Source organism: Gossypium hirsutum, chromosome D13 (genome assembly GCF_007990345.1).
Source record: "Gossypium hirsutum isolate 1008001.06 chromosome D13, Gossypium_hirsutum_v2.1, whole genome shotgun sequence".
Lineage (NCBI taxonomy): Eukaryota > Viridiplantae > Streptophyta > Magnoliopsida > Malvales > Malvaceae > Gossypium > Gossypium hirsutum.
In genome coordinates this window covers 16,653,698-16,677,947 of record NC_053449.1, presented here as the reverse complement: position 1 = coordinate 16,677,947, position 24,250 = coordinate 16,653,698, and the positions used below count along the sequence as shown (strand labels likewise).

The following is a 24,250-nucleotide window of genomic DNA, read 5'->3' as shown; positions in this document are numbered from 1 at the left end:
AACCATTAACAATTAATTATTGGATAAAAAATTTTCACTTATTTCTTTAAAATAGATTTAATTTTTAAAATATTCTAAAAATCAATCTAAAATCTTAATTTTATTTTTTTTATCAAATTTGGCCTTCAATTCGTACCCTCTTAAAGTTTCTTCACACATCGCCAAGCATACCTTTAGAATCTTTTTATCTCCCCATTAAAAACACCATGCGTGGTGATTATTGTTTACAGGGAATTTGACCTTTTGGAAAGATTTATACCAAAAAATTATAGTGATCACGTGAATAACAGGTACAGTAGTAGGTAAAAGAAAATCTTTTACGTGAAGACTCCCCCATTGAAAACATACAGGGCATGGCAGTATTGGGAGGTGGAGCAATGGGGTTTAGCCAGCCAACCCCCCATTTGCAGGCAGACAAAACCTGAATCCCCAAAAAACACAACAGTCGTAATCCGTCGTACAAATGATTTACAGGCGCCGCCCCTACGTTGCTTTCTCTCTCACTTATCTAATTATTATTATCTGCATCTGCTGCACCATCAATTATAGTATTTGTTCTGTTTTTTCTCCTTTCCCTTTTGCGAAGCAGCTGTCTCTGGCTATGGCATATAACACGTCACTACTTTTGCTTTCATGTCCATGTCTCTGTCTTTGATTCTGCCATTGGGATAAAGGATGGTCGATCGAGCCATTTGGCATCAATCTGAAGGCTGCTCTAAAATAGATTTTTCATTTGCCACATCCTTTTTATTTTAATTTTAGTTTTATTTTATGTTAAGGTTGGATGGGTTTGAAAATGTCGACATTTTATGGTTAAATTAAGATAGTTTAGGGTTGAATTCAAATTAACAGGATCCAGCTTTTTGGGTGGTGCTATTTTGATTGAGTGGTTTTTAGATTTTAGTTATTTGTGGTTTCGGTTATTTTCCAATTTGAATTCGTGAATTTAGTTCAAATTTAGATTTAGATTAATCAGATTAAGATTTCATAAAATAATTAAGGGTTTATACTTCTATAAGTGTATTCTTTTTTTGTTTCCTAATGTATTCATTGAAGTAAATTTAGTGATTAATCATGTACATTTTATAGGCTCATTAAGCGGTAAATATTAGTAACGAGTTTTAAAGTTACTCCATACTCAAAAAAATGTTAAACCTTTGACCATTGATTAAGGTAGAAGAGATGCTTGCCCTCACATCTAATCCTATGATTATATAGGTGTATATTTTAATAACACTAGAATTATCCCCTCTTTTGTCTGAGATTTTCGGTTTATATATATTTTTATTTAATTAATTATTATTTTTTAATAAAACATGAAAAAAATTATAAATTAATCTGCTATGATAAATTATATAAAACATTTAATAAGATGAAACACAACACGTAAAAGTTAAAACACAAACTTTTCTATAAATTAAATCATAATAACAAATTATCCAAAACATAATATGAATTAGTATATAACATAAAAATCATATTAAAAACTATTATATTTTATCCAAAAAAAAATTTTAAAAACCACTTATAAATTAAACCAAATTTTCAACCACGTAAAAAGCCATGCCTTTATGGATTGTATTATTTGTATATAGATAATTGATATGTTTTCCAAAATTAGATTAAACATTAACACTTGGGGAATGGAAAAATATTTACTCATTCATTCAATGGTAAACCATTCATTTATTTGGTTGAACGTAATATTCATTCAAAGAAAAGACCATTACGTCTTTATTACATGTTTTCCTGTAATAATTATTCTTTAGTATCACCAAATAATGACTATTCCATTGCAACCTTAAATAACAAAACAAAACAAAATTGATTTTCATGTTAGTCTTTTAAAACTTTGACTCAGAAAATATAAAAATAAAATATTTAAACATTTTAATATAATTTAATATATAATATTTTATTTCAAATTATGATTTAAAATAAAATATTTTAATATAATTTAATTTATATTAAATTATATTAAAATTGTTATTAAATTATATTTAATAATTATATTAAAATATGATTAAATAATTTATTATTTTTATTAAATTATATCTAATAACAATCCTATTAAATTTTAATAAAAATAACACTAATCATCTACCTAAAAAAAATTCAACTAAAAGTACTCTGGTCATTTCAATTTTTTTCCTTATGCCATTACAACATCTATTTCATTTAACTAAACACAATAATACTATTGCAGTTCTATTCCGTTCTGTTTAACCAACCAATTGGATTACTAACTACAATTCTATACCATTACAACTCTTTTCCATTACAATCCTATTCAATTCCAGTGAACCAAACAAAACATGTCGTAAGGGTTAAAAAGGTTAATGTAAACAATTAGGTTTTACTGTTAAAAGTGTTGTGTGGTTAATAACAAGCACTAATAGATATCATGTGACATGCCACATAGAAGGATACTGGCGTGGCATACTATATCGACAATTTTAAAATATATATATTTTTGAAAATTTTAAAATAATTAATAAAAATTACATTTGAAATGAACCTAGACATATGATTGTCTGGGTTCATATAATCTACACAACTATATGTTCAGATTCATTCTAGACGAGTTAAAGACTATAAAAAGGTTTAGAAATTATAAAAAAAATACTAATTATTTAAAATGTCTAAAAATTTTAAAAATTGAAAAATTAATTCTTTTATATATTTAATTTTTACTAATAATTTATATATATTTAAATTTAAAAAATTTCAAATTGAAATTTTGAATTAGTAATTTTTATATTCAAATTTTGTATATATAAATTCGAATAATTTTGTATATAATTTTTTATACTAGAAATCCTATCACACGCGTATGCGTGTAAAAACCACAAAATTAAAACACAAATGTCTATTCTAAAATAACATACGATAAATAATAAAATGTCTAGTTTGAAGCTAATAAATAATAACACATGAAAAATGTACATTATTAAATTGAAAAAATTATATTAAATTTTTTATCATTGTGTTGTCATCAATTTTGAGTCGGTGTCAAGTTAACTTGATATGACAACATAGGGATCAGCGGAAGAAGATCGTATTCAAGTTGTTCAACTCATGAAATAAATATTTGGATCTGACCTGAAAAAAGAAACCAAACATATTTAGGAAAAAATAACTATAATATAAAATTCAAGAACAAAGAATAAATATTCAAAACAATAAATAAATAAATGATAGATTAAAAAGTGGAAGATGGATCTGTAATATCCCCAAAACTTTTTGGAGTCTTAAACAATGATAAATATACAATAAATTTGTCGAAATTTTGAGAAAAGTCAAATTGGAAATTTAAAGAGTTATGAGACATAAAAGATAGGTGCATAATATATTTGGAAAATTATAAATATTAATATAAACTTATTTGGGGAAAGGATTAAATTAATAGAAAATATTGGGACAATGCGAGAAAATTGGGTGTTGAATGATTAAATTAAATTGATGAAAAAGGCGGAGGGACTAGAGGTGAAAATATACCAAAGGAAATTAGACACATGGGTGTTATTATAGAAAAAGTGAAAGGGTAAAATGGTAAAAGAATTAAAAAGATAATTATGAAAAAGTAATGGCTTAATTGTAATTAAGTGGAAAGGGCAAGATGGTAAATAACATAAAAAGATATTTTTGTATAGATAAATTGACGGAAGAAAGTAGAGAAATGGAGAAAAAAAGGATGAAATAGCTATAAAAAGCCATCGGCCATAGTGTTTCACGTTAGTCACCATTTTTACACCACAACAACTTTTATTTTTTCAATTTAGCCCCTCTCACCAAATACAAATCAATTAAGGCTCCGTTCTTTATTGCGTTTTAAATGGACTTTTGCGTTAAAAAGTCCTTTTCTCTTAAAAGGAGAGAAGAACGGCCTCCGTCTTCTCAAAAAATTCTCCATCTCAAACGTCATTTTCTCCTGTTGGAGAAGCTGAAAATTTCACCATCTAAAAAGCTTGAAGTGCTTTTGGCTGATAAATGACCAAAATAACATGTCTTCTCCCCCTTGGAAAAACGTTATTTCCTCTGCTGTGAAAGTTCTATACCCATTTTTTTCACATTTTCGCTGTGAAAGCTCCTTCCTGTTCTTTGTTCCTCTTTCGCAGGTGAGTTCGTTTTCTTCTTCTTCACTTTAATTATTAGTTATGCTTTGTTTTTATTTACTTTTTAATTCTGGCTTTTGTGCCTCTTTTGCTTTACTGTTTTGTGCCTCTACTGCTGCTTTGCTCTGCCTCTTTTGTTTTGTGCCTCTTTCTGAAAAGAAAAATGCCAGGGCTGGGTTACTGAAGAACTCTCAACCTCTGAAAAAAAACAGAGAAGATTTTATACTTAGAAAAACGAAACGCGATGCAGTGGAATTTCTCTTCGGATTCGGTTAAATTTCAGTTTCCCTGTTGATACTTAATTTCTTTTCCGTATTTTTCCTTTTTGTTTCGTGACAATGTCCGGCGAAACAGCATCGTCTTCCGGAATCATCTTGGAAGGAATTGATGATGTGGAGGACTACGTTTCGGTGAGTACTTTTTGTAGTTCTTATGATTGTTTGGATGCTGAGAAAATATAGGAAAAAGAGTATGAATACTGAATACCATTGCATTTTTTTTTGTTTTCTCAATGATTTAATTTAATTTTGATCTAATCAGAAAAGTTTTTAGTTAGTTTCTTTATTAAGGACTGAATTTAGGGTTATAAAGCAAGTTAAAATTTACTTACTATTTTAATTTTGAATAACAGTGCGTAAAATCTTAGTATTAAACGAAGTTGATCCATTTTTATGAGGTCTGAAAATCCACGAGTATATTTTCTGTTGTGTTATTGTTCTGAAAGTTTTTATACTTTTACTTTTTAGAAATTAGAGAGCTAAGAGTGAAAGAGATAATGAACTTTTAGTTTCCTCCATTTTCTTGGAGATCAAACAGTTGTATTCTTTCTTTTTCATTTAGTCCGTTAAAATTGTTTGTTTTGATTGTGGTTATCTTACATTTGTTTGGTAGCTTGACAACTATATGTGAAAAGAACACAAACTGTATCTGTCTTATTTATTTGTTTCCTCTTTTACTGTCTGTTTGGTTGCTGAAAATTCCTATGAAACTAGCATAGTAATTGAAATTTCGTTTATTTACTCTATGAATATGTTACTTTCAACTGGAAATATGTTTTAACATTATTAACACATTAACTTTTGGTAAAAAAAATAGGTTTATTATAGGTTACAATGGCTGTAATGACTGCGCCATAGCCAAAAAATAAAAAAAAGTGATGATCTGCCCCTTTGATGTTTGCATTTGGTTGGCAGACCTTGATAAATATAGGAGTTGAGGTTTTAGGTTTATCTACGTATTCTCATACAATTTATGAAAATTATACTGTAGGTATTGTGCATATTTGCAGAGAGTTTTTGGTTTTAAAACTACATTTGTGAATTAAATTAACATTGACTGAAGTGTAGGCCAATGAAGGAGTGGGGTTTTGGGACCGATATCGTCATGTTTATGATCATTTGATCATTCAAATTCTTGCAAGAGCTCCATAACTTTTAAATATGATTTATTTGCTCTATTGTTCATCTGAATTATAAAACTACTTGGTAACTGTTAACAAAATTGCCTTGTTGAATATGCCGTTTGTTATTATTGCCCCATGCTCCAGCTCTAATGTGGCATGCTGTTTTAAGTAATCAATAGATGGATATGGTTGTAATAAGCCTGGATAGCAGCAGCTTATTTCTATTCAATATACCTAATAATTGTAAAGCATGATTTATAAAATACTGTTGTGGTGATCCTCTCTGTGTGTGAAGTTTAGATTTATAAAAGACAGAGGATGAAGTTATATCTACATTTCTCCAGCTGATATCATCACAAGCTAGGTGCTTATTTGACCAGTCAATTTTACTAGATTACTGCCTTTTTTCCCCTTTTAAACTTTTCCATTTTTGTTGATCTTTAGTCCAGGGTTGCATGTCAATTCATATTGCTGCTGAGATGGCACCAGTTGCTAAGGTATGTGTTAGCCCCTTATATTTGCTACTCTCTTGGCTAATTTTTAATGAATGAATATTATAAGAGGTCTATCCTTTTTAGTCTATTTTTCAAGTTGGTGCACTTAACCCTTCTCTATCCCTGATGTCATATTCCCGTTGAAAATTGTCTTCTTCTTCGATTGACCATGTAGAAAAGGAAAACCACAGGTGTAGTTTATTAGATTGTTAATTTCTTTCAAGGTGTTGTGCAACCATTTGATATTTTTGCGGTTCTGATGCCTTGCATTTTTTCACTTTTAGTATAAGTACATATAAGTTAGAGGAACATCTTAACATTTTTCATTTCATGCTCTCTGTAATCTTTGCCTTGGTAGGTTTGCTGGCTAATGTTCTTATCCTGTCCTGTGTGGTTTTTCCATGTTCACCAGTGCTTTTTCCTATGGTTATACTTGCTGCTGTAATGATTGGTGTGCATTCCTGTGTGAAAGACAATCTAGAGTACATAAATAGCCAGATACAACCTTATTATAGTGGTGTCATTGTTATTTAACTGCATTAAACTCACCCAAGCTCTTGGTGTGTGTTAATACATGTAGGTAGGACAAATATCATTGTTATTAAGTGGAAACTCGAAGGAGTTAAAAGAGAAGGAACCGGGCACTCATTGTGAATCTATCTTGTTTGTTATGCTATGCAGGGAGTTCATACACCGGGTGGTAACAGGTTACTTACCAAGTGCGATTCTAATCTTATTTCTGTATGCTGTTCCACCAACCATGATGTTTTCTGCAATGGAGGGGAATATTTCACGTAGTCAGAGGAAACGGAGTGCTTGCATCAAAGTCCTGTACAATATGGGCATTCCATATTTTACCCTAAAATTAGAATCTTAGTATCCATTGCACGCTAAATTGATCAATAGAAACTATGTTTGCTTTTATAATTCTAAGTATTTTATTTTATATTCTCAAACATTTAACCTAAAGGGAGATGAAATAGTTAGTTCGATCCATTGTTAATTGAACTATAATTAACTAAACCGTTAGTTGAATTGAGCTATTTTTTCTGTTAAAATAATTAATCGAATCGAATCAACTTCAATTAATTTTGTCGGCTTTCTATTGAATTGTTTATATAATTTTTTTTTCTTTTGGTCCAAAGTTCATACCATTTTGAAACAATTATTGGCAAACATTACACTAAAATAGTAGTGTGCATTAAATCGGAACAAAAATATGACAAACAATGTGCATTGTCATATATTAGAACAAAAACATTATAACATTACATTACAATGACAGTTGGAATGAAATTGATAGGTGTTTAATTCATATATGTTTTAGAGTTAAATTCACACTTAGTTTTAGGCTCTTTTTTAAGTGAATTACTAAGTTTAATATTGGGTTTTAGTAATTAGATTTTAGATTTTAGTTAGATAGTATTATGTTTGTTTAATTTTAGTGTTAAAGTAGCCCATCAAATATCTAATTACAAATATTTAATTTTTATATTTAAATATTTAAATATAGTTTATATATTCTAATTAAATTTTATAAATAATTAATATTAATTAATTAGAAATATTTAAAATTAATATTATATATTAAAATATTAACAATAAGTTATAATAAATTATTTTTTATATTTTTGCTAAAATATCATGATATTAACTAATTTGAACATTATTTAAATACATATTTATTACTTTATAATCTCATGTCTAAAATGGACATTTTATTCTTCAAAAGCATTTTTTGACAGCAATACCAAACACTCAAATTTCTCAAAAGTACTTCTCAAAAGCACTTCTGAAAAGCAATGAAGAACTGGCCCTAAGTTAGTTTCTTCCAAATTTCTTCAAGATTAGTGAGTAAAATTAGTAGACAAGTGTAGTAACTACCCAACTGTTAAAAGAAATGCATCCATACTTGTCTCGAAGGAGAGATAAAATAACAGTTAGTGTTGAATACAAGTGATTAAGGTAAGAAAGTTAAACTTCTCTTGAAATACATGTTGGTTTTATTTGAAAAACATGAAATATGATATATGAATATGATTTTAATGTATATATATTGTGTATTTTGATATGGAAAAATGAAGAAAAAGTGAAGGGAAGTGAGAAACAAGTAGAGAAATAAAGCAAATGAGGAGCTAAAGGAGGAAGAAAAGGAAGAAAGCTTGATTCCATATTTTTAGTTGCAAGTACAACTAAAGTTTTGTTTATTTTAAATATGTGATGAATTATTAAGTAAAATTTGTTGAGGATAAATCTATAGTGTTTAATTAGAAATTTACATATTATATAATTTAAGAATAAAATGTGGTAATGATTGAGTATATTGGTATGATGAATTGACTAAGTAAAATGTAATAGAGAAAATAGAAAAGTAAGGAAAAGATTAGAAGTGTACAAAAGACTAATTCATAAGAGGTACAAAAGTTAATATAGCTATAATTTTTATAAATGATAAAATGAGTGTATGAGATGATATATATAATTGATGAGTAGATTGATGTGGTAATGTTGTGGGATTAAATATAATAAAATATGAGAAAGAAAGAGATTACATTGTAAAGTGTGTAAAAGTGATATATGAAAAATATATATAATAAGAATGAATAGTAAATTATGATAGATTAATAAATATGAGATATGATACATGTATTATTTTTAGTGGAAAATAATGTTAAATAAACTATCGTTACAGGGACTAAAATTTGTTAAAAATGTAAAAGTAGTATAAGGTAGATAAGATATGAATAAATGATGAATTATGGAAATTATATTAAGTAGCGAAACATGCTACATGTATTAAAAAGATATGAAAGTTCTATTTAGCGAATTGATGACCTAAGGACTAAGAATGATACATAAATATGATAATAAGAATTCGTGGTGAAATATGGAAATTAAACTAAGAAATGAAATATGTTATATATGTTATTAAAAGAAAAAGATATTGTTACATGAAATGTCATGATGATGTCTAAATCATAAAGTAAGTAAAAGTGATAGGTGAAATGTATAATAAGAATTATTAATGAAATTATGGAAGATTATTAAATATTGAGACAAGTTACATGTGTTAATGAAAGAGGAAGATATAATTATATGAAGTATTGTTAAAAGGATTAAATGGTAAAAAGTGTAAAAGTGACGTGTGTATACTATGACTTGCCCAAGTAGACGAGATAAGAACTATTGAGGTATTAGTTACATGCCATTAAGGAACCTTAGCGCGCTCTCTGATTGTTAGCACATTGGTGCTCTCTGATTATTAGCACGTTTGTGCTCTCTGATTATTAGCATGTTAGTGCTCATCAATTAGCACATTTGTGCTCTCTGTTCATCCGTTTCGATGGTGTTCTGTTATGTTCCGTATATCCTGTGTGTTCTATTAAGTCTACTGGGCCTCTGAAAAAGGTGCAAAACTATTTTAGTGATTATTGAATCATATAGATTATATGTGTTGAAAAGTTATGAAATTGAGAAAAAAAAATATATTATTGAAATAAGTAAAGTAAATTATCAGAAATTTTAGCTAAATAGAGTAAATGAGAATTTAAAATAAATCATGTGATTCTAGTATTATATAGATGATAATTAAATCAATATGTTTAGTTGGTGTTTAATGAGTAAATAATAAATGTGAACTTAATTGTAAAAAATAAGTTAATTGATTGGTAAATTATGTATGATGAATACAAGCAGGTCGTTTAAATGATTCTATGCAGTGATAATAAATAAGTTATAATTTATAATATAGATTATGATCTAAATAATAGTTATACTTACTAAGCTAGAAATAGCTTAACGCGTGTTTATACGTGTAGGTTAAAAGTAGAAGAAAAAGATCTTTGAAGATTGAATGCACCTCATCTCATCACATTAGTGGATCCGAGAAAGGGGTAAAGTATTAATTTCTGTTGTTTCAGTAAATGGCATGTATCTAAATGAGTGTATTAAGGTTGAATGTGATAGGACTCAAATGTGAAACTCGATGTTTTCTTAATTCATGTGAAATAGTTTAAATGTTAATTAAGTGATATAAGAAAATTAGATTTTAGAATGCTTAATTACGATTTACAATTGAATTAAATTGGCTTAAAATTTTGAGATTTGAATAAGGGTTAAATTAGGTAAACTTTAGGAATTAATTTGGCAAACTGTCCCTTGAATTTCAAACTTAAACACGGTTCCTGAAATCTACACAGCCGTGTTCCCCATTTTTCACAATGGCCTTAATTTCACTTTAGTAAATTATTCTAAATGCAAGAATGATTAAAAAAAATTATTTCGGCTTATCCCAAATATCAATAAAAATATATATATTGAAATAACGGAACTAATATGTACAAATTATAATGTTATCTTATTTAGATATTATTATTATAGTTTCTGAAAACCAATGTAGCACTTTTATACTTAATCCGGTAATCGGATTGGGTATAAGGGTGTTACAGGATCGAATAAATCGGTGGATATGATGGATAGATGGATATGTGTTCAATTGAACCATTTCATATATAAACCCCCAACAAATTCAATTAATGGCTCTAACAAACCCTCCAATAAATAATTCTTGGTAAATTGAAGGATGAATAATGAATTCCCAAGACTAATTGAAGAAAATAGAGAAGAAAATTGCTTCTAAAAATCACAATGAAGCAAGCTTGCACAAAAGAAACTAACTCCTAGAGTTGAAATTTTACTAATGTTAAACAATTATGTCTGTAATAAACAATGAACAGGTATTTATATAGGGTAGGTAATTACATCCAAGTAAAACTCTCAAGTATACTGAAACTTTAATTAATCTAAATAAAAAGTAGTTTTAAACTAAATTTCTTGCTGACTATGAAACATAGAACTCCTAAATAACTTAAAATACTTACAAATATATCCAAAATTAGGAATAAATGTCACATCCCAAAAATCGGGTTAGAAAAATTGGGTTTGTGAAATCAAGAGTGGCCATGCCTTGGTTTATAAGGCTATCATTGTGCATTTGTTAAATAAATGAGTTATTAGCTTAATGGTTAAGTGTTAGTGAATCCACCTTAGAGTCCTAAGTTCAAGGCTTTTCCCTTTCATATTTTATTATTTTTGGTAATCCAGTTTTCACACCCCGAAATATATATGTATGGTTCAGTGTTTAAATTAAGCATGAAATGAGTTATAGACTCAATGGTTAAAGTGCTAGAGCTCTTTCTTAGAGATCCTAGGTTCAAGCCTCTCATTTCCCTTTTAATTTAGTGATTTTGGCAAATACGCCCCAAAATATATATGATTAAATGTCTAAAATAAGCAAGAAATAAGATGTAGGTTGAATGGTCAGGTGTTACTACATCTTCCTTAGAAGCTAAGGTTCAAGACCCCTCATTTCCCTTCATTTTTTTCAACAAGGCTAAGGGAAATTTGCATGTATAACCCCTAGAATTTCACCATCTTTTTCTCTTCTTTTCCAAATTAGATTTCTATATTGCCCCATTTCAAATCCTAATAGGATTCACTCTCCATCTTTTATTTCTTTTTGTTTTCTCCTCTTTTCTTAATTTATTAATAGTAGTGCGAACGGTAATATGTCGAATAGTTTGGTGAATCCACAATCTAAATTCCACAAATAACGAAATAAACTAAACTAAAATTACAATTGAAAAGAAACCTAAATTACAAATAGAAAATAAAAATAAACAAGCAATGGAAAATGAAACTGAAAAATTGTTCATAAACTAAGCAGAGCAATCCTTTTTTATAAGCCTAGGGTTGGCTATCAGACCTTAACCTAATTTGGTTGGCTATTTCCCGTTAAAAGTTGTTGTGCAGACAAAAACACCCTTGGCTCATTAGTTGGCCTTGTCATGTTGGTGTTGCGACACATTCTGGCTGTGTCGCAACAACGAAGGTAGTCTGCTCCTTTTTAGTATTTTGTTCATTTTGTTGCGACATCGAAGCTCCATGTTGCAATATCACAGGCATTCTATTATCTTTGTGCCTCTGAATAATGTCCTACACCATAATTGAATAGGTTAGTCTACCATTAGGCCTCTCTTAGCCCACACGGTCATATAAATAGTCAAAATTGCTAATTTTATTATCCATGAACTAAAAATGAAAACTAAACAAAAATATAAATAGATTGTTTTCCTACGAGCTAATTTAAGTATGGAAAATAGTTTAATCTACTTTAACAAATTGCAGTAGATCAAGCTGCATTAACGAAATGAAATATTGGTGAAATTGGAAAAATATATGCAAGAATGAGATGCAAATATATACATGAATATATGGAAACTTGTGAAAAGATAGGCCAATATACCTTGAAAGTGGCATGATCTTTTAGTATATTAATACGAAAATAATTGGTGTTGAGATACCAAGTGATATTGGGATATGTAATTTTCTTCTTAACATGTGAAAAGATGATGTTATGTTTCAAAATTACACACTTGTTTATTGTTTACTTCATTTTGTATTGAATTTGAATTATTTTAGCATTATTGAGTGTTCAATACTCAGCATACGAATTTTTCCATTCACGGGTTATTACAGGTTTTGATAGATTAAAAGACCCATGAAGCATCCAGGACTCAACAGCTTAACTCAGACCAAGGTTGTGTTTTTTTGCTTACAAATGGTTAAAGGCATGTACCTAGGTTGAGTCACATGGTTTAATGTCATTTTGGGTCCTTTTGATCTGCTTTGGTGTATATTAGACTTATAGTTATCCTAAACATGAATATTGATGCTTGCTTAGACAGCTAAATGCATGTTTTTGCTTGCCTTGTTATCTACTTTTTCAAGTGAAAATATGATGCTTTAAATATCATGTTTTCAAGAACTGTGAATGTATTTAATAAGTTAATCATGTTTGAAATGATATGGTACGATGTTATAAAAAGTTAGGTAATATTTGGATATGAATCTTATGCTTGAAATGTTGCATTTTGGATAATTTGATATGCTGGTCTCGAGACACTATGGTCAGGTCTCGAGACAACAAGAACAAAAATGACCATTTCATTCATTTTTCAATTTAGGTCTCAAGAAATTTTGGTTATGTCTTAAGACACATAATGCTATGTATCGAGACAAATATCCTATTGTCTCAAGGCTAATAAACATCGAACCTAGATTTGTTTTTCCTTGTTCTAGGTTTCAAGACAAGAACCACTTATCTTGAAACATTCAAACATCGAAGCTAAATTAAGAAAACATGGGAAGTATGTCTCGAGACATGTACCCCAATGTCTCGAGACCTATCAACTTCATAGAAAAAATAGTAAACAAAGGATGTAGGTCTCATTGTCTTGAGACACTGTAACAGCCCGATTTTGGGCCTAGTCGGAACAGTGGTTTCGGGGCCACTAATCCAACAAGGAAAAATTTAATATTCTTATATTTTTATAATCTACAGATGTAAGGAATGATTTCATGAAAATTTTGTTCGAAAAGTTTGACATTTGGGCACTCAATTTAGTCAAAAGGACTAAATTGTAAAAAAAGTGTAAAACTTGAGTTCTAGAAGCTAGAGGTGTCTAATTGCTATGAAATTTTAAATTGGAGGTCCTTAAAAGGTAATTATACCATTGGGTAATTTTTTGGACAAAAATGGACATGAAATGAGTGAAATAGAATATTTTTAAGTTAAGGGCATTTTAGTAATTTGGTGATTAAATGAATTAAAAAAACCAAATTAAAAGCCAATTTTTGCTCATCTTCAACCCCTTGGCTGAATTTCACATGAGGAAGACATATTTAGGGTTTTTCAAGCTTCCAAGCTCGATTGTAAGTCTATTTTAGCCCCATTTTTAATGTTCTTTACATTTTTGAGATCCTCGTAGTTCGATTTAGCTATTTCTACCATTATTTTGAGCTAGGGTTTGTGTTTAAAAATTTACCCATGGATGAATTGCATGTGTTTTGATGTTTTATGGTAGAATATGGAAGTTTAAAGTGTAATAAACAACTTTTACTAAGTGATTTTTAGTGAAATTGCATAAAAGGACTTATTTGTAAAAGTTGTAAAATATGTGTAAAAAAGGAAAAAATGTGATTTAGTGAAAATTGTGGGCTGCTATAAGAGGGAATATGAATCAGCTAGGCTTGAATAATGAGAAAAATGAGTACTTTTCATTTTACGAGCCTAGGGATAAAATTATAAATATGTGAAAAGTTAGGGGCAAAAATGTAATTTTTGCCATAAGGTGTTTTTGGGGCTGAATTGAAAATGTGTGCATTAAATGAGTTAAATGTGCTATTATAGATCAAGAAAGACGAGGAATTGACCTTGACCGGGGAAAAGGCAAGGTTGTGGACTAAGGCACAAACATTTGATATTTTAGACCGAGGTAAGTTTGTATGTAAATAATGCATCGTTTTTACTTACGCTTTCATATTTTGATATATTTTGTGAAATTTGGCTAAATATTTGATGTATTTGACAAAATATCGACAAGTGAGAAATTTCCCGGTTGAACCTTAAGAATAGAATAGGATACAAGTGACATGTCACTAGGAACCTATGTGAAAACTATGTGAAATTGTGACAAAGTGAATCCGGGTGATGGTCTTATAAGTTCTACCAATGACTGGGTAATTCGGCATGTGTTGCGGATACCCGACAGCTTGTGAGAGCAGCACAAAGTAGTTACGAATGACCGACAGCTTGTGTGAGCAGACCCGCGAATGTGAATAGCTCGAGAACGAGCCTATGTGTGATAAGTGATGTAAAGTAGCTTTGGCTACAAGTGTGGCACTATCTGCAATATTCCAATGTATCTGTTAATATTCTAATGTGTTCAACAGGAAATGACTAAGTGTAAATGATTGTGATTATGTGATGAATGAGTGTAGGTACATGTGTGTATATATATTCATGAGCAATGTGCTCGATATGTGATCGAATTTTGGTAAGGTTGATGTGGAATAAGTATGACTATGAAGACTTGTAAATATTTGATAATGACTAGCTATTGGAATGGCTAGCTATGGACATGCTTGGTGTTATGTGTGTGTAAATGAAAGTTAATACAAAGAAAACATGAAAGAGTAAAATTAGTAATAAAACAGTTTTGAACAGCAGCCGTTGTATAATTGAAAAATCACCAAAAATTGTGAAAATCGAATTAGAGGTTGAATAAGATATTAAATTAAAGCTTATTGAGTCTAGTTTTACATAGAAGAAACAATGTAAGCAAGAGAATTTCATATTATGAGATATTTGAATTTTTATGAGACAGGGTTAGAGTGATATCGGAATCCCCTATTCTAACTTTGGAAACTCATTAAAATTTGTATAAAAATAATTATGGGTTAGAATTTATATGCTTAAAATTCTTAATGAGTCTATTTTCAATAGAAACAAATGGGAACATCATCTGAATCCCGTATGAGGAGATAATTAATTTTTAGTGAAGAAGGGCCAAATTGTCAAATAGCAAAACAGGGATGACTTTAAAGAATAAACTGTACTTATTGGCTAAACCATAAATTCTGAAATTTTTATGGTAAGAAGATATGTAAGTCTAGTTTCAGAGAAATTTATTGGATCTTAATTCAGAGTTCTGTAGTTCAAGATATAAATAATTTATTAACTATGACTCGCGTGGACAGCTTGATATGAACATGAGTGAATAGTGAAACTATGTGCAAATATGATTGTATTATCTTGAGAACACATTATGATGATTGATAAAAGCATGTTAATGAATATTTATTATTTACATGCCAACTTACTAAGCTATATGCTTACTCCCTTTTCTTTCCCTTGTCTTATAGTGTCACCAAGCTAGCTCGAGGTATGGAGATCGTCAGATATCCATCCACACTATCAACACTCTTTTGGTATTTTGAAAGCAATATTATGAATTATGGCATGTATAGAGGACTTGATTATTTTGTTATGTTTCATAATTGATTTGGCCTAAAATTTTGTCCTATGTTATTTGATAGTTCATTTTGTATAAGGCCATTGATGTTGGCTATTATTGGTTAAGTTGTACGTTTATGATAATACCATGTTGTGTGTTGAGAAATTTGGTATAAGTGTGTAAATGTTTGGATGGAAAAAGGGTTGGTAAATTTACATACTTATACCAAATTTATCAACACACAACATGCCATTATCATAAACGTACAACTTAACCACTAGTAGCCAACATCAATGGCCTTATACAAAATGAACTATCAAATAACATAGGCCAACATTTTAGGCCAAATCAATTATGACACATAACAAAATAATCAAGTCCTCTATACATGCCATAATTCATAATATTGCACATAGTGCCACACTTGTAGCCAAAGCTACTTCACATCACTTATCACACAGAGGCTCGTTCTCGAGCTATTCACATTTGCGGGTCTGCTCACACAAGCTGTAGGTCATTCGTAACTACTCAGTGCTGCTCACACAAGCTGTCAGGTATCCGCAACACATGCCGGATTACCCAATCACTGGTAGAACTTATAAGACCAGCACCTGGATTCACTTAGTCACAATTTCACGTAGTTTTCACATAGGTTCCTAGTGACATGTCACTTGTATCCTATTCTATTCTTAAGGTTCAACCGGGAAATTTCTCACTTGTCGATATTTTGTCAAATACATCAAATATTCAGCCACATTTCACAAAATATATCAAAATATGAAAGTGTAAGTAAAAACGATGCATTATTTACATACAAACTTACCTCGGTCCAAAATATCAAATGGTTGCGTCTTAGTCCACAACCTTGCCTTTTCCCCGGTCAAGGTCAATTCCTCGTCTTTCTTGATCTATAATAACACATTTAACTCATTTAATACACACATTTTCAATTCAGCCCCAAAAACACCTTATGGCAAAAGTTACATTTTTACCCCTAACTTTTCACATATTTACAATTTTGCCCCTAGGCTCGTAAAATAAAAAGTACTCATTTTTCTCATTATTCAAGCCTAGAAGATTCATATTCCCTCTTATAGTAGCCCACAATTTTCACTAAATCACATTTTTTCCTTTTTTGTACATATTTTACAACTTTTACAAATAAGTCCTTTTATGCAATTTCACTAAAAATCACTTAGTAAAAGTTGTTTATTACACTTTAAAATTTCATATTCTACCATAAAACATCAAAAAAAACATGCAAGTCATCCATGGGTAAATTTTTAAACACAAACCCTAGCTTAAAATAATGGTAGAAATAGCTAAATCGAGCTATGAGGATATCAAAAATGTAAAGAACATTAAAAATGGGGCTAAAACGAACTTACAATCGAGCTTGGAAGCTTGAAAAACCCTAGCTGTGTCTTCCTCATGTGAAATTCGGCCAAGGGGTTGAAGATGAGCAAAATTTGGCTTTTAATTTGGCTTTTTAATTCATTTAATCACCAAATTACTAAAATGCCCTTAACTTAAAAATATTCTATTTCACCTATTTCATATCCATTTTTGTCCAACAAATTAACCAATGGTCTAGTTACCTTTTAAGGACCTCCAATTTAAAATTTCATAGCAATTAGACACCTCTAGCTTCTAGAACTCAAGTTTTGCACTTTTTTTTATAATTTAGTCCTTTCGACTAAATTGAGTGCCCAAACGTCAAAATTTTTGAAAATTTTTTTCACAAAATCATTCCGCACATTTGTAGATCATAAAAATATAAGAATATTAAATTTTTTTCTCGTTGGATTAGTGGCCCCAAAACCACTGTTCCGACTAGTCCCAAAATTGGGTTGTTACAGACATATTGTTGAATTTCGGTACTTTAAGTTGGATCCATATCCTAACTCCAAAATTGAAACCATATAACCTTGAGACTTGATAATTAAGGATATGACATTTATAATGCATGTATATGGATATGAATGATGATGGATTTGATATGTATGATATTTATAAGTTAAATTTGTGGAAATGTATTAAGCTAGTCTAAGTTGCTTCAACAACAGAATGTGATATCTTACATTCAGATCCGATAATAAAGTCAATTGTGGGATGTTACAAACAGAGCATAGGAGTCAAAATTGAAATTTGACTATTATTTTATAATGTAAAAAAAGCAGAGACGAACTCAAAAGAAATAGGAAATCACTTGTCAGTCTCTAAAATTCTTAAGATATTCAAATTATATATAATGTAATATGTTAATAAGAAATTTAACAATATTAACTATTTGGACTAGTTAATAATATTATAAAGATATAGGATCAAATCACGTTATAAATTAAAGCATAGAGATAAAATCACAAAATTAAACATAATAGAGAGACCAAAATTGAAATTTAATCACTAATATATAATGTAAAACAAAAAAATATATATATCATAAGGTGCCATGTGTCAATTTTGAACTTTCTTTTATATATAGTTTATAGGTAATATAGTTATAGCTAGGGTTGAACAAGAAAAATTGAAAATCGATCCAAATTAACGTGTTTGAACGGTTTGTGAAATGCAAGTTTAAAAATTAAATCGATTTCTCTTTTTTATTTAATACTTAATTAATTTTAATTTTTATGATATAAAAATAAATATTTTATATTTAAAATAGTGGAAATAATCTAAAAGTTTTTAAAATTTATTTTTTTGAGAAATATTTATGAAAAAGAATTTGAGATTTTAACAAATAATATTTAAAAATCATAAAACAAAATTTATTTTGTCAAAATAAGTTTAAAAGTTAAAAATAAAAAATTAATATAAAAATATTGAAAATCAAGTAAAATTATGATAGACGATTCAAAAATTTTTAAAAAAATTGAGGAAATTGAAATTGATACCGAAATATAGGCTCCAAATTCTAGGGAAAAAGAAAAGGAAAAACCTTGATCGGGTATCATAAGCCGTCCCCGATAAGAGATTTGCTCTTCACAAATGTTCATCGGATGATAAGAGCGGAAGCTGAAGCAAGCTATATTAAAAGCATACCTATATAGGAAAAGGAAAGTAGTTCCCACTTTCCTTATGCTAACACATAATGCACACATCATTTTATTTTATTTTATTTTTCATTTTATAAAAATGATTAATTTCCTATTTTAATTTATTATATATTTAAATTTAAAATTTAGCCTTTATATTTTAATTTCTAACGTAATTTAGTGTTTATATTTTTATAATATTATTCATTAATTCAATATGTTTATAATGTTATTAATTAATGTAAATAGTTAATATCGTTAATTTTTTAATTAAAATGTTATGTGGATATATATAATTTGAAAGTGAATTTTTAAATTCAAAACATAAAAGGATTAAATTCTTAAAAATAAAAATAGGAGAATTAAATTCTAAATGTATAAAGTGTAGAGACTTAAGGACATGGTTCGAATTGAGAATCTACCAGGATATCGATTCGAAGAGAGGAATCAGACCGGTTTGATCCACGAACTTATATAGAACAATTGAACTATGTTAAAAATCAATTAAACTAGTTTTTTATTTTTATAATTTTTTTATTTAATTCAACTGTACGAATCAATGATTGATCAATTTTTTATCACCGATTCAATTCTAAAAATATAAATTATTTTTTATTTTTTATTTTATAATTTAACACAAATAAATAATCATTCTAACCCCAAAGCATGGGTGAACCATGCTTATTATATAACACATCGGAAAAAAAACATGCATAATTGAATTTCTACAGTAACCATGTTTTCTCTTTTTACGTATGCTATTATTATAGATACTCAGTAAACATAATATTTGTATTAGTTATATCCGTATAACTTATAAGATATGTGTACTGCGCTAATTTTTAAGAAATTTTTTTTAAATTTTAAGGAAATAAATTTAAAATTAAAATGAAACAGTATGAAAATTATATAAAATATAGGATAAATTTAGACAAGATACATGACATGATGCAAAAATAATACATATGCTATTAGACTTTCTACTTTGTGCAATTTGTGAATTTAACACTTTTATTTTAATTTGATTAATTTTAGTTCCTATACTATTTAAATTTTTAAATTTTAATCTAGACTCAATGATAACAATTAAACATGTTTGATTAAATTATGTTGTTATCCCTATATTATGCATAAAGTTATAGATTTAATCCACGTTCACTAATTGGATCATTCTTAGTTATTATATTTGTTAAATTTCAAAATTTTAGTCTTAATGTAAACTGTCGTTAAATCCTTGAACTGATTTTTTGTGAGTAATATGTAAAAATAATAAATAGACATAACATTACACATGTGATAATATGTTCGACTCGACTTAATCATGAATCGGGCAACTAGCCTAGGCTCGAATGCCCGCTTAAAAAGTGAGTGGGTTTGAACAAAAATAAATACGCTTGGATAAAAAATAAGACCCGTTTTCCAAATGAATCGAACATTGAGTAGATCTTTTGGCCTGGGCCAAGCCCGGCCCAAATAAGCCTAAACTTTTTTCCCTTTTCTTTGTTGTTGTTGTTATGTTATTGTTTTGTTACTATTCCGTTTTTATATTGCTACTATTTTGTTATTATTGTTTGAATATTATATAATTCTAATTTTATTATTAATTTTGCTACTATTTTAGAGGTATTTATTGGTTATTTTGCAACTATTTTAGTGTTATTTGAATATAAAGACTTTTTTAATGTATTTTCAGTTTGTTGAAAAATTTTAATATTTTTAGTGTATTTAATGTGTTATATTATTTTTGAAAATTTGTTTCTATATTTAAAAATAATCTAAAAAAGTTTAATATGAGCAAGCCAGATCGAGCTCGGTTTAGCATTTTTAATTTGAACTAAGCTTGAGTAGAATTTTACGCCCATTTTTCAAATCTGGCCAAGCCCAAGCTTAGAAAACAAGCTTAAAATTTTGTTTCAACCCAACCTATGATCAAATCTATATTTGACACATTAAATTTTAAAAATAACAAATTTTAACTTAATGAATTACAAGGACTGAAAATAATTAAATTAAAACAACTTACTCAAAATACAAAGTTCTAATAGCAGAGTTTGACCAAAATAATACCAACGATTACATGGTAAGTTATTCAATATTGAATTAGCCGTACCCAACTCAATTTACGATTCATATAATAAATATAGAAATAATTTATATTTATATTTAAATAAAATTATTATTTAAATAGCTAAACCAGGTCAAGCTCGAGCCCGAACTTAAAGAAGTATTTGGAATAGAATCTTAACCCAATCCAGTCTATTAAGACTGACTTCTTCAATAATGAAAGGTTGAGAGCGCTTAAAAGAAAAGAGTGAGCCAAATTGAATAAAAGAGTGGGTAGAGTAAGGAAAAACGACAAAACTATGCATAACATGAAAAATATAACAATGTTCTTTTTAACCCAGCTCTGCAGAATTAGATGTTTGTGCACCTAATCTGGAGAACTCATTTGATTGAATCAACAAAACAACCACCACAAGACCTGCAATATTACACCACAAGAGACAGGCATGTTTTCATTGCTTCTATGTTCAAAGATTATAAGAACAGCATTTCATCCACAGCTTTACTGCTTCCCCCAAATCCACAAACAATACTCTCCCTTATCAAAGATGTTATTAAGGCACAATCTCATTTACTACCTCCAGGTCCACCAAATAGGTAGTCCAGAGAAGATCCGCCTCCAGGGGCAGAATGAACCTTGGTGGAAGGTCGATCCTGCATTCATGGAAAGACAACTAGTTAGAAAGTATACGATTTCAGCGACAAGTAACCATTCTATAAATTAAAAACCTTAAAGCAAAATCATTAAGGGGGCTATACCGTAAGGAAATTGCCAGTATTCTGACCATCAGCACGCATGTAATTGTTTGCGGAAATACTGTTAATACCAGCCGGAATTTGCTTGGAAATATCTACTGGTTCAGGAGCAGGGGCAGGTTTGGAGACAGCTGGTGCTTCAGCGGGAGCAGCTTGGGAGTTGTTTGTCCCTGCTTTAGGAGCTTCTCCGCTACCAAACAAATAACCTAATGAGCTCTGCCCACCACCACTGCTAACTCCGCGACCCATCTTTTTCAACTTACCAAGAAAAGGGAGGAAACAAATAGCTCAAAGTAAGAATCTAGAAGCAACAGGTGCAGACGAAAATGGTTTGAGTATAAATAAATTGACATTATACGACTAGAGAAGATTTAAACTACGTTGTTCATGACAAGCAAAAGATAGGAAGCAAAACAAGCATATTGAGAGAACCCTCATCAATGTTCTAGAATGCAATGCTAGCCTGCTAAGCTTTAATAACACTTTCAAAGAAGATTCTTTCTATCCTGTGAATCCCCCACCCCCACCCAAAAATAAAAGAGTAAAACTCGATGAAATTCCCTAATGGTTAGCCATAAAGGATAGCACAACACATTGTGAGGTCACATAAACATTTGTTCCATCATAACATACTGGCTCTTTGTTGTTTTCAATTTGTCACCTTTTCTTTCACAGTTCAATTTCGAGTTTTAGCACATCCCACTCAAATCAAGAAGATCTGGTACATGACAGTGCAACCTACAACATATGTCCTAGCTACTTAAAAGTAGCTCAACAAATCCCAATACAAAAGTTAAAATCCTAAACATTTGTCAGGCATGTTCCAAATGTGCAATAAAAATAAAGGACTATAGTATATAATACCCCAATCAAATCAAAGAACACTCTTTTTTATTCCATTAGCCATGGAATCCCCTTTTCATTTTCAACTACAGAAATGAAGATTTATCTACTGTGATCATAAAACAAATGCTCATTAATAAAATAAAGAAAAACTCTATTACCAGAAATCGCTATCTCCCTAGTGATTTTTTAATTGGTAAGCATATACTCAATTTGGGAGCACTAGCGATCCAATTCAGTAAAACTAACAACCCTAATAAATATGGTTTATTATAAATTTGTTGAGCAAAACAAACACTTCACAAATTTCAAAATTAATTTATTTAGAACTATAAGTTTTTGTGAACTCAAGAACTATATATATAGGTTTCCCAAAAAACCGTTCCAATAAATCATTTGTCGTTACAACAAAGCAAATCAGAAAAGACTAACCCTATCAAATTAGGTTTTTAGAAACATCGACTTGCTTTCTTCTTTTTGTTCCTTGTACCAGACCTATCCTCGTTCCAGGTATCATTCAATGAAACAAAAGCACTAGCCGGTAAGCACATATCTCATAATTTCATAGAATTTACAATATAATAAGTATTAAATAGAACATAAACGCAAAAAAGAAAACCTAATCATTTCCAGCTTAAAAACAATCGAATAATAAGCTTACAACATCGACACAGTCAACGAATCAGAAGAAAACAAACGTCACAATCCAAAACCTTTTGACATCCTACTTCACATCCAAAACGACAAAAATTAAACAAATCAAATGAAGCATAAAAACGAACAGCGGCCAAAGCGAAAAATATAAACATAAAACCAGATATAGTTAAAAAAAATGGTTAAAATCAATAAATTGACGGCCGAACTCCGTGAACACAACACAAAATCTTATAGACGCAGAGAAGAATAAAGATCTAGGGTTAGGGTTTTGAAATTACCTGAAAATTCCCTTTTGCGATTCAGATCTGGAAGAGAGGAAGTGGAAGCAACAGTTGGAGAGTTAGGAGAGTAACAGCAGCTGCCTACTGAAAAAGGAAAACGAAATGCGAGCGTTTCTTATATAGAAAATGATTCAAAATTACTTTTTTTGAAAATTAAAATTATTATGTTTTTTTGAAATTTTAAACGAAATGTCATGAGTTCACGGCTAAGCTTTACTCATTCCACGATTTCAAATTTTCAAATCTGGTTTTAAAAGGTTAAATTTCAGTTTTAGTCCCTTTACTATATTCAGTTATTTTTAATTTAATATAAATTGATCTTCTATTTTATAATGTCATTATCTAACGCTAGCAATTTTTCCTTTTTATATTTTTATGTTAATTTTTCAAATTTATTTTATAAAAAATATTATGTTAATTTTTATTTTACATTTTTAAATAAATAACAGTAAAAAACATAAAAATAAAAAAGTTTTCAACTTTATTTCTTTATAAAATAAAAAAAATTATGTTAATTTTTATTTTAAAATTTGAAATGAAATTTTCAAAATTTATATTTTAATAATAGTAAAAACAATAAAAAATCTAATATTATTGCAAAAAAATAACATAAAAAATAAAGAAAATGTCTTTAAATAGGGGTATCCCCTGGGTGAAATGCGACTCCCTTTTTATTAAAATGGCATTTTTATTTATTTTATTACAATTTTTTAATAATTATATAATCCATTAAGTTAATTTTT

General features: G+C 29.1%; 2 protein-coding genes across 29 annotated transcripts; one reads left to right on the top strand and one right to left on the bottom strand.

Annotated features, from left to right (window-relative positions):
• Positions 1 to 3,698: 3,698 nt before the first annotated feature.
• LOC107920450 (uncharacterized) lies at positions 3,699 to 6,938 on the top strand. 23 transcript variants are annotated; one of them, XR_005922787.1, is made up of 6 exons: positions 3,701 to 4,118; positions 4,275 to 4,386; positions 4,470 to 4,525; positions 5,818 to 5,881; positions 5,962 to 6,014; positions 6,693 to 6,938. XR_005922787.1 is itself a non-coding variant. In XM_016850182.2 (5 exons), exons 1-5 carry the CDS (start codon positions 4,005 to 4,007, stop codon positions 6,886 to 6,888), a joined length of 531 nt encoding a protein of 176 aa, XP_016705671.1. In that variant the 5' UTR covers positions 3,710 to 4,004; the 3' UTR covers positions 6,889 to 6,938. The 23 variants fall into 23 exon arrangements, 2 of the variants coding, with proteins under 2 accessions (XP_016705671.1, XP_016705670.1); XR_005922782.1 differs by having other exon boundaries at positions 3,703 to 4,118; positions 4,286 to 4,386; XR_005922790.1 differs by lacking the exon at positions 4,275 to 4,386 and having other exon boundaries at positions 3,699 to 4,118; positions 5,967 to 6,014.
• Positions 6,939 to 21,249: 14,311 nt separating this feature from the next.
• On the bottom strand, positions 21,250 to 23,790 carry LOC107920371 (protein SPIRAL1-like 1). Of its 6 annotated transcripts, none has more exons than XM_041108801.1 (4): positions 23,505 to 23,726; positions 23,002 to 23,064; positions 21,730 to 22,027; positions 21,250 to 21,624 (listed from the first exon to the last, which is right to left on the bottom strand). In XM_041108801.1, exons 3-4 carry the CDS (start codon positions 21,973 to 21,975, stop codon positions 21,538 to 21,540), a joined length of 333 nt encoding a protein of 110 aa, XP_040964735.1. In that variant the 5' UTR covers positions 21,976 to 22,027; positions 23,002 to 23,064; positions 23,505 to 23,726; the 3' UTR covers positions 21,250 to 21,537. The 6 variants fall into 6 exon arrangements, with proteins under 6 accessions (XP_040964735.1, XP_016705549.1, XP_040964736.1 ...); XM_016850060.2 differs by having other exon boundaries at positions 21,730 to 21,984; XM_041108802.1 differs by having other exon boundaries at positions 21,730 to 21,975.
• Positions 23,791 to 24,250: the final 460 nt, after the last annotated feature.